The following is a 13,629-nucleotide window of genomic DNA, read 5'->3' on the forward strand; positions in this document are numbered from 1 at the left end:
AAGGCGGTACCACGTGTGGCACTTTTTTGCACCCTAAGTGCGCTAAGGGGCCCAAAGTCCAATGAGTACCTTTAGGATTTCTCAGGTCATTTTGCGACATTTGGTTTCAAGACTACTCCTCACGGTTTAGGGCCCCTAAAATGCCAGGGCAGTATAGGAACCCCACAAATGACCCCATTTTAGAAAGAAGACACCCCAATGTATTCCGTTACGAGTATGGCGAGTTCATAGAAGATTTTATTTTTTGTCACAAGTTAGCGGAAAATGACACTTTGTGGAAAAAAAAAACAATTAAAATCAATTTCCGCTAACTTGTGACAAAAAATAAAATCTTCTATGAACTCGCCATACTCGTAACGGAATACATTGAGGTGTCTTCTTTCTAAAATGGGGTCATTTGTGGGGTTCCTATAATGCCCTGGCATTTTAGGGGCCCTAAACCGTGAGGAGTAGTCTTAAAACCAAATGTCGCAAAATGACCTGTGAAATCCTAAAGGTACTCATTGGACTTTGGGCCCCTTAGCGCAGTTAGGGTGCAAAAAAGTGCCACACGTGATATCGCCGTACTCAGGAGAAGTAGTATAATGTGTTTTGGGGTGTATTTTTACACATACCCATGCTGAGTGGGAGAAATATCTCTGTAAATGGACAATTGTGTGTATAAAAAAAAAAAATCAAATTGTCTTTTACAGAGATATTTCTCCCACCCAGCATGGGTATGTGTAAAAATACAAAATCAGAGAGGAGCATAGTGAGTCCGTGGCAGATTTCATTTTTTTTTTTTTTTTTTTTTTTTTTTTTTTTTGTCGCAAGTTAGAAGAAATGGAATTTTTTTTTTTTTTTGTCACAAAGTGTCATTTTCCGCTAACTTGTGACAAAAAAATAAAATTTTCTATGAACTCACCATGCCTCTCAGTGAATACTTTAGGATGTCTTCTTTCCAAAATGGGGTCATTTGGGGGGTATTTATACTATCCTGGAATTTTAGCACCTCATGAAACATGACAGGTGGTCAGAATAGTCAGAGATGCTTCAAAATGGGAAAATTCACTTTTGGCACCATAGTTTGTAAACGCTATAACTTTTACCCAAACCAATAATATACACTGAATGGATTTTTTTTTTTATCAAAGACATGTAGCACAATAAATTTGGACAAAAATGTATACAGAAATTTTACTTTATTTGAAAAATGTCAGCACAGAAAGTAAAAAAAAATCATTTCAATCATTAGTGACAAGAAAAGGAGCTAAAATTCATTTAGGTGGTAGGTTGTATGACCGAGCAATAAACCGTGAAAGCTGCAGTGGTCTGAATGGAGAAAAAGGCTCTGGTCCTTAAAGAGAAACTCCGACCAAGAATTGAACTTTATCCCAATCAGTAGCTGATACCCACTTTTACATGAGAAATATGATTTTCACAAACAGACCATCGGGGGCGCTGTATGACTCATAATCTGCCCCCAGTAACAATGTCACCATGTAATACATGTCAGAATGTGAATCTGGGAGAGGAAAGATTTTACAATGAGCAAACACTGACTAAATCATGTATACATAATTATTGTAAAAATGAAGCACTTTTTTTATTACATTATTTTCACTGGAGTTCCTCTTTAAGGGGCGAAAAGACTGTGGTCCTCAAGTGATTAATACTGACTTAATATGCAGTTTAGGGTCTGTAAAGGTTTAAAGGACACCTAAACTGAGAGGGATATGGAGGCTGCCATCTTTATTTCCTTTTAAAAAATTGCCAGTTGACTGGCAGGCCTGCTGATCTTTCATGAATCAGTAGTGTCTAAATTACACACCTGAAAAAGCATGCTGCTAATCCAGTCAGACTTTAGTCAGAAACATCTGATCTACATGCTTGTTCACGGTCTATCGATAAAAGTATTGGCAGAGGATTGTCAGAACAGCCAGGCAACTGGTATTGTTTAAAAGAAAATAAATATGGCAGCCTCCATATCTCTCTCGGTTCAAATGGAATTTGTAGTTTAGTAGGATTTTTCAGTATACTTCTCCTTACAGATGTTACTATTGGTCCTGGTCTGACTGATTAGCTAGGAACATTCCACAGATGCTAAATCATTTTGCTCCTAAAGTTCATTACAATCTTTCTAACTTCTTATTTTGATGTTGTTACAGACCCACGAGTGAAAGGATGGTTCATGTTGGATAACTATATTCCCACCTTTGTATGCACTGCCCTCTATTTATTTATTGTATGGATAGGACCAAAGTACATGCAAAACAGACAACCTGCTTCATGTAGAGGAATTCTAGTGGTTTATAATCTTGGACTGACACTACTTTCCCTGTACATGTTTTATGAGGTAAGAATTTCATTTGCTTTAACTGTTGTGTAAACATCTCTGCACAATGTATGTTAATGAATCTTATGAAGTAAATTAGAATCCCTGAAAACTCTAGTTATCAACTCTGAAATCTGTTGGAAATTGTCCTGCCTGGCCACTCCCACAAGTGCATGTGTGTATCAACAGTGAAGACGATGTAACAGCTTGGCACTACTGGCAGTGGTTTATTGCTTCATACAGTGGTTTATTGCTTCCCTAGAAAGTGACATGCAAAAAAGTTCATCTTGTGCAATGCATAAAGTATTGAGGTGCAGCATGGAGGGGATGTGGGAGTGCATGTGTGTATCATCTGCCCCCTGTGCCCACGTTGAGTGATGAAGGCTCATCTATCTGCAACTCCAGGTTTCCTCCTGTATTCGGCGTCCCTGCGGGCAGCTGTACCATGTGACACCAGCGCTAGTAGTGACACTCTCGGTGATGCCCGACACAACAGGTGGCCAGGGGTTGTGCCAGTGAACAGGTGAGCCTTTATCACTCAACTTCAGCACTCACCATGGACACAGGGCGAGGATACATAAACTTTGGGGAGGACGCTGAAATAGAAGACCGAATATTTATGTCTGAGATTTTCCAGCATGCCCGATCGATCCTTTTGACTAATTTAGAGCTGAAATCAATCAAAGGATCTGTGGCAATGTTGCAGTACCGATTCGATAAAATTATCAGATGGAATGGTCGATCAGCCCGCAAAATCAAGTAATGTATGGACACCCTTAGCTGCTTCTCTTGCTTAGTTATCATTCATCATCACTGGTAGCGTTTATTACAGGTTATGATCTGTCAGCAGTGGTGCAAGCATAAAGTTTGTTCACTTTTTTATTTTGTACAAAAATTTCATTTAGGGTTATTAAGAGAAAACGTCTGATAGTTTCATGCATATTGCATACCGAGTTCTTTTTTTCTTGTCAAAGCAACACCATTCTCCCTGCTGTTGGAATGGGACTGCTATAGCGGCCATACACTCATCGATTTTCTCACTTGATTTCTGGTGCTAAACCAAAAATGTATCAAAACTATCAGACAGGATGGGAATTCTCCTCAGGAGCAGCGGTAGATTGACAGCCCATAGAGTTGCACAACATGGATCAGTGCAGCGCTGCGGTTCAAACAATTTTTAATAGATTTCCTTCTAAAATCAACTCAAAATCACTGTGCTGTGTGTGGTAAGAATCAATCTCTCTCTGATTATATTACAATCGGAGAGTGATTGATGATTTTGCCACATTGGCTAGAATTCATAAAGGAGCTGTCGGTAGTGCGGGAAAACACCGTTCTTCTCCGCAAGCGGTACTTAAGACTTCTGGGTGGTCATTCATAAAGAAGTTGCCTGTTGCGATACAAGTGCGGAGGTTTTCTGGAGGAAGCTGGCGGTAGCGTGGCGGAAGACATGCGGAAACATAAAAGCTGCCCGATTCCCTCCGTGCGCTCCTCTGTCTGATGCTGCTTGGGAGGTCCGTCCCATTCATTTACAAGTAATCCGCCCGCCTATCGCTACTGTCGAGCAAGCGGTATTTTCCGTCTGCATACCGCTTGCTCTAATCTTTATGAATGGATGTGTTTGTTACCTTTTCTAGATTAATCTAGAAAAACTCCGCACAAGGCGGAAATGTATCGCTCTGCACGGGAATGTCAGCTTTTTATGCGGAAAGAGGCTTTATGAATGCAGCAGTTGCCGAGTGGTCGGTAAAGTCAGCGGTATTAAGCATTTCCGCATGCGGAAATGCTTTATGAATGATAGCCATTGAGTGTATGGCTAGCTTTTCACGAGTGGCCTCTTATTGCATAATAACAAGGCGCTGCCACTGGTCAGACTTGGCCTGTCACCATAATAAGAGCACTTTTGCAGGAGTGAATTTTTCTGTCTTCATTGTAACTTCCCAGCCTAAGTGGGGTACAGTGCTTATTACATATAGAAAGCAATGTGACGTATGTATTAGGGCTGCACGATTTTAGGGAAAAATTGAAATTGCGATTTTTCTCTCAGAAATTGCAATTTCGATTTTTTTTCACGATTTTTTAAAAACAAGCTTTAGCATGCATGTCCCGTGTATGAGGGCAGGGTTAGGGTCTGTCAGGTTGATGGCAGGGGGCTGAACATGATCTGGAGCGTATGATGGCGGCGAAGGGGGGTGGAGCCTAGCTGTGGCGGACTCTGTGTCAGACCATTTAGCTGTGCATTGTATTTCAGGCAATGCACATTCAGCCTGCTGTGAACTAAGTCCTCTATGATGACCCTGGGCTGGGGCTTAAAAATAAACAATGTGCGGCGGACGATTGCCTAAGTCCCGGGCAGCGGGGGGCGGTTCATGTGAATACGATCTGGTGATCGTCAGTATCTGCCGTTTTCAGAGTGCCCGCTGTGCCCTGTACACTTGGCCGTATTGTCTGCCTACCGCTGCGCCGAGGAGATCCACTGATTGGCCAGAAGCAGTGCATATTTATGATTGTTAATGAGCCGGCCAGCGGGGGGCGGATACACTCGAGCGAGCGGCACACAGCGTTACCACTCGCTGGATAGCGATGGAATGATGGCAGTGGTAGGCGGAGCTGTACGCTCTGTACAGCTCCGCCTACCGCTGCCGTCATTCCATCGCTATCCAGCGATTGGTAAAGCTGTGTGCCGCTCGCTCGAGTGTATCCGCCCCCCGCTGGCCGGCTCATTAACAATCATAAATATGCACTGCTTCTGGCCAATCAGTGGATCTCCTCGGCGCAGCGGTAGGCGGACCATGCGGCCAAGCGTACAGACAGCGGGCACTCTGAAAACCGTGGATACTGACGATCACCAGATCGTCTTCACACGAACCGCGGTTTCGGTTTAAAACCGCAAAACCGTGCAGCCCTAGTATGTATACATAATGATTAACAAACATTTTATGATCTGACTTGTTTGATAAATAAGCGTCAAACCTTTGTTCGTTAAGGGCCACCCTACTGACGCAGCTGTGTCCGCTTTTCAGTTACACATCAATGTTACAGTTGCTGAGAAGCGGACACAACTGCGTCAGTGGGGTCAGGCCCTAAACATGGTTTTGGTCAGAGAAGCACAGGCAGTGGCGCCTTATTTTTTATCAGTCCAGGTTTTTCAGATTGAATGTGAACAGCAGTGTTTAATCTCCATGGATGCTACAGAATTCATTCCTGTGAATAGCTCCCCTTTTTATGATCAACAACTGCACACTAGAAGTTGTCACTCATGCTTATGAGCTTTAACCACTTCCCTACTGAGGAGTTTTTACCTTTCTGTACCTGAGTAATTTTCACCTTTCAGTGCTCCTGCCATTCATTTGCCTATAACTTTATTATTACTTATCACAATGAAACTATCTATCTTTTTTTTTTTTTTTTTCCCGTCACCAATTAGGCTTTCTATGGGTGGTACATTCTGCTAGGCATTATTTTATTCTACATGCATTTTACCAGGAAAAATTTAAAACAATTATTTCTCAATTTTTGGCCAATATAGTTTTAAAATAATACATGCTATCTGTAACATCCGCAGAAGTGGGCACGCAGGGTGTCTCCGCAGCCGCCTCGCTTTCCTGCTCAGGGACTTCGCCCGTTCCTCTGGCGTCTAGTACGCCGAGGACGGGGTTGTCATTTGCCCATAGGGTTGCTGTATCGTGCGGGCGCGCGCGGAGACAGGACCTTTATGCGGGGAGGAGGTGCGTCAGCTGACCAGCCGGTCGGCTGACGTCAGAGGAGACTCACGGCGCTCCGGATTGGCTGATTGAGGTGGGCGCGGACGTGGGGTCTCCTCTGCTTCATAAGCCTTCAGTGTTCACTCGCAACCTATATGCTGTTGCGAATGCTTATGTGTTAGCGCTCAGACCTTAGATAGTATCCGGTGTGCTTTGATCTGGGAGGAAACCAGGGATTTCACTAAGACTAGGATTATTGTATATTTTGATATTCTGTGTATGACTCTGGCTTATCTCTGACCCTGCTCTTGCTAATCGATTCTGTACCTCTTCCCATCTGACTCTGTTGCTGAACTCTGCCTGATATCTTATTACTCTCTTGCCTGCCGATTTTGTACTGTACCTGCCCGCCTGTTGCCGATCCTAGCCTGTCTGACCACTCTACTCACCAGTGAGCCCTTGTCACTGGTGAGGTGCTCTCTGATAGTATCCACCAGCTCCTCTGGTGAGGTCTAGTCAAACTATTCAGTTACTGTTGCTCCAAGCACTATACACTTTGCTATTCTGCTAGCTATACTTGCATTATTGGTGATTCTGCAGATCACACATAATCAGACGTCTGTGTTGTGACGAATATTACGGAAAGTCGTGTGCGTAATCGCCAACGATTTTCGTATGGTCGTGCACAATTCCTGTCAGACCTGTGTCAATATACAATAGATACCTTTCTTTTGCTCTTCTTACTGAGAGCAACAGTCCCTCCCCCACATCCTGTTCAGGTCAGGAAAGAATTTCACAAGTGGCTAACTCCCCTGGGCAGAAGCCATTTGGCCACACAGCTCATCTCCACCAAACCAGCTCAACCTGGTTGAGATTCAAATTTCCCTCCAAACTCATAACCTCAAACAAAGGGAATATTCATTTATTAATAATTCAAAATAGGTTTGGCACAGCAAGACAAAAATTAAATTTCCTGATACCTAGGAAACAGTTCTATAATTCACATGAATTATAATTCTCTGGCTGTCAGGAATCAATAGAGGAACCACTTTATCCGGCCTGTGTAGAGCGAATGCAATAGACTAGGCGTGTATAGCCTCGTTTAATAGCGGGTCGCAAGCCGCTTATGAATATAGTCTCGGATTTGCGATGCGCCAATCTGGGGCGGAGTTACACAGATTATAAATAATCGGTACATTTCTTGCTGAGTCTGGAGGCGGCAACCTGGCTGCCAGGAGGTAACCCTGCCTTAAACACCCCTACTTTCCAGGTAGGGACAGCCCCAAAACTCAGGTCAGTCAAGTGTTTGCGAGGAACTCCTCCCTGAGTTCTCCAAATTCCATCGACTAAGGAACGTCCATGCAGGCGCTAAGGAGAGCCAGCGCCTGCAGTGTTCAAAGACTCTTAACCTGAATGCCTACTATTAAACTGGACTATTTTTCTTCATTCTTCAAATGGACTGCTCAGCTAACTAAGTAAGAATTTTCTGATTTTATTCCTTTTTATTTTTTTAGCTCTGTGTTTATATTTTAATAGGTGTATATAACTGTATGTAATGCATTTTTGTTATTAAACGTTTTAAAAATCGTTTAGCGGTTATGACCTGTTGTTGAACATACACAATCGTACCTATTCTCCTGAAATCGCTACCCTGTGTTTAATAGAAGTGTATATTTATAACCCGTATACGAGAACCCGGCCCAGATATAACGATCTGACCCAGGTTCCGGCATACTTCTAGGGGTTAATAGAGCGTTCTCGAAGTCCTAGTATAAGTACAGTAGCGGGCTGTGTAACTCGCTTGGTGGCAGATCTTTGAATTGTATGTGTGTGGTGAATCCGGTAGTGGCAGAACGCTCCCTCCATTAGTCAGTTCATCAAATTGCGAACGCGGGTTACCCTTCGTGATGAACAAATGACCGTGTGAGAGGATTTCTGACGCTGATCGATTTACCCCATCCGCAGACCGGCCTTGCGGTCTGTGACATGTGTTGCTACACCAATCGTTACACTACCGTAATTAAAACCCACACATTTTATTTGCCCATTTGTCCCAGTTATTAAAGCGTGTGACGGGCGAGCCGTCAGTGCGCAGAAAACGCAGCCGCAACCGACTTCCTGCCTCGGTTGTCGTTGCGCTGCCCCAATCAGAATCTCATGTCTGTGGACACCAGGCAGTCCAGCCTGGGGGGTCTCTGCTGTCTTCAGAGGAATAGTTAGCCTAGTTCTTTTCATGAAGCCTGTGCCCTGTGACTTGCTAATGAAGCCAGAGGGGTAACACTCAGATGTTAATTAACAAACCAGGAGTCTTTTCAGAGCCAAGGAAGCTAATCCCAGCAGGGGGCAGACTTAGCGGAACCATTCAGCCAGGATAGGGAAACATAGAGTTATGATCTTTATGCATGTTTTAGAAGTACCATACATCGGAGAAATGTGGAAGTTATATCATTCTGCTGGTCCGGATCTTGTGAGTGTTTTGATATTAAATTTGGACCCCTAGCCTAACCAGAACGCTGGGAATTCCACCGTTTTTTAACCGGGCATGCAAACATGCCCAAGTTTGATATCATATTAATCGGTAGGTTCTGGGGATCGAGAATATGTAATTATTATCTGTGTGCCGGCCGCGCAGGTCTGCCTAGGGAACCTGTCAGGATTATGAGTTTGCTAAAGCCCCTGCCCAGATGTGATTACCATAGTCCGGCCTGGGGGGGCCGACTCTGGAAGCCCGCCTCTGAGCTCAGCTCCATTAAAAGTGAATGAGCTGCCTGGGAAGAAGTTCCTCCCTTTACCATCTTCAGGACACACGGCCACTATGAGGAACAAGTGGTGGCCATATTGCCAGAGCTAAAACAAAGGCCATCCTCCATTTTGTTTGGATTCTAAATCTTGCTGAACTTTACTCTGCAACAAAGAACTCTAAGAACTTGAAACCGTTTTGCTTGAACTTGACGATTTTCCCACAAAAGGACATATTTCCACAAACCATAAGTATTTTTCTCCCTTCTTTTATTTTTCATACTGGCTATTACTGTTTTAATAATTGTTGATTTTCATAATTGTCTGTATATATTAATTATTTATATTGCGTGAATAAACGACTTTCTCCAAGTCATTCACTTTCCGCTACCCTGCTTATCAGCACACACAGAAATGATCCCGGGTCTCTGAAGATACGCTACTGTTTGTTTGTTGTTGGCTAGACAGAATATCGTGTGTTTAACCGTTTTATTCGCAGGATTAGTCAGTCAGTTAGTGGGCCCCACGGTCCCATGATAACCGCGGTGGTGGCAGTTTACTCTGAACCAGTGGGTGAAGTGGTAATCACCCGTGTCTCACAGGCTTCCTTCTGAGTTGTCTGCGGCTAATTCTTAACGGTTCCTGCGCATTGACTGCGACCAGAGTTCGCACGATCTGTGCGCTGGCACCGTTTAGAAGGCTAAGTGCGGTCAGCCACTGAGGGCCCTTGTGACAGTGTTAGGCAGCGGTTGGGATCTGTGTTGTGCTGAAAGTATCTACGATAGCGCTAGCGCTATCGAGAAACTAACTAATTCGTTGGTGTAGCTGGAAGGCAATATATTTTTTATATATACAGAGAGACTGTGTAGCCAGTACCCCTCCCCAAAAGTTTTATTTTATTTGGCATGGAAATGTCCGGGAACTACAAGAAAATGGGCCTGGCGGACCTGCAAAATCTTTGCCAAGAGAGAGGCATTGATGTCGGCCGCAAGAAACAGGACCTGGTAACGGAATTGTTTCAATGGGATACCCAGCAACTGCGGGAGCCGGGAGTGTCCGCTGAAGTGGATACCAGCCCATCTGACAATCGAGGGGAACCAGAGACTGAGACTCCTGACCGTACAGAGGTTGTGCATCCTGAGGGCCCTGCATCAACAGTTACGCCGGAGAATGTCAGTGTGGACCCCAATCCCAGAGTTTCTGAAAGTACTCGCCTGGAACCGGCCAGTACTGGACTGTCCGTTTGTACTGATCCGCTAATGCAGCAGGCATTACAAAAGCTGATGGACACTGACCTGGACAAGTACCTGCAGTACATGCGTGAGTAGCGCCAAATGCGGGAGGAACGGGAGTGGCAAGCCGCTGCTGCTGCAGCCGCTGAGCGAGAACGGGAGCGCCAACGACAGCATGAGCTAAACATGGCAAAAGTGCAACAGGCCAGCCGGAGTTCACCGCCCAGCCTCCCTGCTGAAGGAGCTGCACCACCCGTAAGTGCAAAATTTAAATTTGCTAATATCGAGAAAGACACAGACATTGACTTGTTTTTGCGATCTTTCGAAAAAGCATGCCATCAGTATCGTCTGTCCCAAGACCAGTGGGCCAGACATCTGACACCTTTGCTGCGCTACAAAGCGCTTGATGCTTTCGCAGAATTGCCTGCGGAAAAGGATAATGATTATGCTGCTATAAAAGACGCTATCATTACTAAGTACCAGCTGACGCCAGAAGCCTATCGGAAAAAGTTCAGGGCCTGGCAGAAAAAGTCTTCTGATTCGTACCGAGATGTGGTCAGCAGCTTGCTCACCACACTCCGCCAGTGGACGCTAGGCCTCACCAAAGGGTCTTATGGCGTCCTGGAGGACTTGATAGTCCTGGAACAATTTCTGAACATTTGCCCTGCTGATGTACGACAATTTGTGCTAGAACGTAAGCCGGCTTCAGCAACTGTCGCTGCAGACCTTGCTGAGACTTTTGCAACTACCCGGGTGGCTGATACCCGCAGGACTGTCCCATCCAGCTGGAGGGGAGGTCAGCCCAATACCTCGGCAGACTCTCCTGCCCCTGTGCGCCGTCCGCCACAGAGGCCAGCCAGCACAGCTTCTGCACCCAGGTCTGCAGCCCCTGGAGAGGTCACCTGTCACTACTGCCACAAGACGGGACACATGAAGTTCACCTGTCCGGAGCGGAGGCAGACCACCCCAGCACCTGGACCACCCGCACCTCGCCAGACACCCGCCAGCGTACCCCAACCAGGAGCCGCATCCAACCTGATGTTTGCAAAGGGGACAGGGAACTCCCCCATCACAAGCAATCACCAGCTGGTTACTGTGAATGACCAGCTTGTCACTGGTTTCCGTGACACCGGAGCAGATGTCACTCTGGTGCGTGCACACCTTGTCCCCGCAGAAGCAATCATTCCTGACCAGTACCTCACCCTCACTGGAGTGGGGGGCACTCTTTCGCACATTCCCCAAGCCCGGGTGTCCATCGACTGGGGGGTGGGGGTCCACGAGAAGGTTGTTGGGATCCTGGACCAACTGCCGGTCCCTGTTTTGCTGGGGACCGACTTAGGCACGCTGGTGTCGTACTATGAACCTGCACCAAGCCCTGTGGAATGCCAGGACGGAGACGGACTCTCTGCCCACACCCAGGTACTTTGCACCCAGGGGCAAGAACAGGGGGGAGGTGGGTTGAACGTGCCCAGTTCAAGGGAACCTGTGGTTGATGTACAAACTGTCTGTGATGAAAATGTTCCTGTTACTGTTATTAATGCTTGTAACAATGATGTAGGTGATGCCAATATGTGCCATTCTGAAGGTATACCTGTGCTAGCAGTAACACGCAGCCGTACTGCTCAGGACCTGAGCTCAGAACAGGTGGAGGAGGTTCCGGCCTCCTCCCCCTCCTCTGACCACAGGGATGGTACCCTTCAGCCACGAACCTCATATGCCACGGGCCAGCTGGCTGAGAGTGAGAGTGCTGCATTTGTGCAAGCACTCCAGACTGACCCTAGCCTCGAGGCCCTCAGAAAACAGGCTTCTGAGCCCCTCACAGACGAGGCTACCTTCAAGGTATACTGGGAAGGCGGGAAGTTGTACAGTGAGCCTGTACACCCCACCGAAGGTGAAATGGGAATGGGTACCAAGTTGCTTGTGGTACCTAGTGCCTTCCGGGGGCATGTGCTGAAGTCCGCACATGACGTTCCCCTGGCCGGGCACTTGGGGATCCACAGGACACTTGATCGTATCCGGGGACATTTCTACTGGCCTCAAATGCGGATAGATGTGACGAACTACTGCCGCTCATGTACCATTTGCCAAAAGGTAAAAAGGGCTGGGAATCCCCGCAAAGCTCCCTTGTGTCCACTGCCAATCATAGGTGAGCCCTTTCACAGAGTGGCGGTCGACATAATTGGACCGTTGCCCACTCCCAGCAGCAGTGGCAAAAGGTACATCCTGACGGTGGTGGATTACGCCACCCGCTATCCTGAGGCCATGGCACTTTCCTCCCTGAGGGCGGACAAGGTAGCCGATGCGCTACTTAACATTTTCTCCCGAGTCGGGTTCCCTGCGGAGATGCTCTCTGATCAGGGAACCCAGTTTATGTCCGGACTCATGGAGGCCCTGTGCAAAAAGATACAGATGACGCACATTGTCTCCAGTCCCTACCACCCGCAGACCAATGGACTGTGTGAAAGGTTCAACGGGTCGCTGAAGCAAATGCTGACCACGTTTGTTGAGTCGCAAGGTGGGGACTGGGAACGATACCTGCCTCATCTGTTGTTTGCATACAGGGAGGTGCCGCAGGAATCTACCGGGTTCTCCCCGTTCGAGCTCCTGTATGGTAGGAATGTCCGAGGACCCCTCCAATTGATGCGGGAGACGTGGGAGGGCAAGGGGGACCCCACAGATGTCTCTGTAGTTGATTACGTTCTCAGGTTCAGGGACAAGATGGAGTCCCTCACAGAAATGGTAACGGAAAACATGGCCCAGGCTCAGGCCAAACAAAAACTCTGGTATGACCGCACTGCTGTAGAGCGGTCATTTGCAGTAGGTGACAAAGTGTATGCCCTTCTTCCAGTGAGGCAGAACAAGCTGCAAGCGGCCTGGGAGGGACCCTACACTATAGTGCAACGGTTAAACCCTCTGACATATCTGGTGAACATGGGAGGCAGGAAACAGAAAAGCTTTCATGTCAACATGCTGAAGGCCCACCATGACAGGACCAAGTATGTGCTGCCAGTGTGCAGCCGGTTAGAGCAGGGAGAGGCAGACCCCCTGTTAGACCTGCTGGCTGATATACGAGATGTGGACAGCGACCTCAGCGTCAACCCACAACTCTCCTCGTCCCAGCAAGAGCAGTTGCAGGAGGTGCTGGGTCCGTACCAGCAAACCTTCTCCGGTGCCCCGGGGCGGACCAGTCTGGCAGTGCATAGGGTAGATACGGGCACCCATCCCCCCATCAGGCAACCTGCTTACCGCGTCTCCCCAGAGGTGCAAGCGGACATGCAGAAAGAGGTGAGGGAGATGCTGGAGCTAGGGGTTGTTCAAAAGTCCTGTAGTGCCTGGGCAGCCCCTGTTGTCCTGGTCCCCAAGAAGGACCAGACAACTCGGTTCTGCGTGGACTACAGGAAGTTGAACGCCATCACCACTACAGACGCCTACCCCATGCCTCGCATCGATGAGTTGTTGGATACGCTGGCGTCCGCCAGGTACCTATCAATCATGGATCTGAGCCAGGGGTACTGGCAGATACCACTTGCACCTGACGCGAGGCAGAAGTCGGCCTTCATCACCCCTTTTGGCCTCTTCGAGTTCACGATGATGCCCTTTGGGATGAAGAACGCTCCTGCCACGTTTCAGCGGGCCGTAA

At 47.1% G+C, this 13,629-nt stretch overlaps 1 protein-coding gene across 3 annotated transcripts in view; it reads left to right on the plus strand.

Moving 5' to 3' along the window:
- The window catches only part of ELOVL5 (ELOVL fatty acid elongase 5), a 107,843-nt gene that overhangs the window by 43,696 nt on the left and 50,518 nt on the right, over positions 1 to 13,629 (plus strand). For all 3 annotated transcript variants that reach the window (XM_068281362.1, XM_068281363.1, XM_068281364.1), the window contains exon 3: positions 2,148 to 2,335. In XM_068281362.1, the coding sequence (XP_068137463.1) occupies positions 2,148 to 2,335 (188 nt within the window). The remainder of the gene's footprint in view (positions 1 to 2,147; positions 2,336 to 13,629) is intronic.

This window comes from Hyperolius riggenbachi, chromosome 4 (assembly GCF_040937935.1).
Source record: "Hyperolius riggenbachi isolate aHypRig1 chromosome 4, aHypRig1.pri, whole genome shotgun sequence".
Taxonomy (NCBI): Eukaryota; Metazoa; Chordata; class Amphibia; order Anura; family Hyperoliidae; genus Hyperolius; species Hyperolius riggenbachi.